This window comes from Penaeus monodon, chromosome 33, assembly GCF_015228065.2.
Source record: "Penaeus monodon isolate SGIC_2016 chromosome 33, NSTDA_Pmon_1, whole genome shotgun sequence".
Classification (NCBI taxonomy): Eukaryota; Metazoa; Arthropoda; class Malacostraca; order Decapoda; family Penaeidae; genus Penaeus; species Penaeus monodon.
The window spans coordinates 9,260,785-9,262,031 of NC_051418.1; the positions used below are offsets into that span (position 1 = coordinate 9,260,785).

At 39.8% G+C, this 1,247-nt stretch overlaps 1 protein-coding gene across 1 annotated transcript in view; it reads left to right on the plus strand.

Moving 5' to 3' along the window:
- Window positions 1-1,247, plus strand: part of LOC119593985 (failed axon connections homolog) — a gene marked incomplete in the record, with an annotated part of 6,487 nt that overhangs the window by 4,301 nt on the left and 939 nt on the right. The window contains 2 exon segments of the mRNA XM_037943009.1: window positions 46-251; window positions 538-654. Coding sequence (XP_037798937.1) covers window positions 46-251; window positions 538-654 — 323 coding nt within the window.

Here is a 1,247-nt window from a genome sequence, read left to right on the forward strand (position 1 = left end):
CACACATTTGTTTTTCCGCTTCACTTCTGACGTAACCCCCTCCAGGTGTCTTGGTGTCTATCGCTATGGCCAGGAGCGCGGTCGCCACTTGGCATTGAACGCGTCCATCCCTTGGTTTTACCGACCCGTATTGGCCATGTACTTTAAGAGGTATTTAGAGGCCGCTAAGACGCAAGGTATTGGGCGACACAGCTACAGGGATATAGAAGAGATGGGGAGGAAAAGTCTTCAGTCACTGTCGGCTTGGCTTGGTACGTTTTGTTTTCGTTTTATCAGTGTTTGTAAACGTTTCTCATATTCGAAGTGTTATTATTGAGTTATTGATGACTGAAATTTTCGGTATTAGGATGGGAAAAAAATGTGTATGAGAATCAGTCACGGTGAATCATGGGGGAGGATCTATCACATTAAATACATAGGAACAGAAATGAAACGTTGAAAGTAGCCAGGAATGGGGTGGGGGGGGGGATCACGAAATCATTACAAGAAACATTCTACAAGCACTTAACCTCTTTTCTTGATGATTATTCCCACAAGGCGAGAAGCCCTTCATGATGGGCGCCAATCCAACAGAACTGGACTGCACTGTCTTCGGCATGCTTGCGTTTGACGTGTTCTGTCCTCCCCTGTCGCCCTTCAAGAGGATGCTCGAGAGTAAGTGCTTTTCTCAGAACCCCGTTTTGTGTTAAGAAGTCCGGAAGGCATGAACGTGTGCATCACTCTAGTCGGTGTTCGCAATAAGTGCGAAAAAAATAAGATAAACAGTATATTTTATAGCATTTCTTTTTTTTTTCTTTCTTAGAAGCTTTTTCTTTTTTCTGGTCAGAAAATTGGTGAAGAGTTATATATAAGAAATGGTAACAGGGAGAACATTATACATTTTGATAGAAAGAGTCCTAAACTAGCAAATACACATTCATACATTCATACACACACTCGATAATGTTTATATACACTAACAAACGCTACAGAAAAGAAGAAACATGCCATATGATAAAATAACTTCATAGATAAAAGATCAGTTAGAATGATAAATCATATGTTTTTTTCTGCATCATTCACATAACACGTTTCATTAACAAGGCTTAGAACGGCATGGCGTTTCTTTTCAGAAGGATCATATACCATATACGCCCATAAATATGAAATAAGCAACCCAAATTTACCCAACTGACACTCACAAAAACGGCCAAATACTAATGATAAGAAAACAGAATGCACCATAGAATTTAATACGAAGCTTTTGG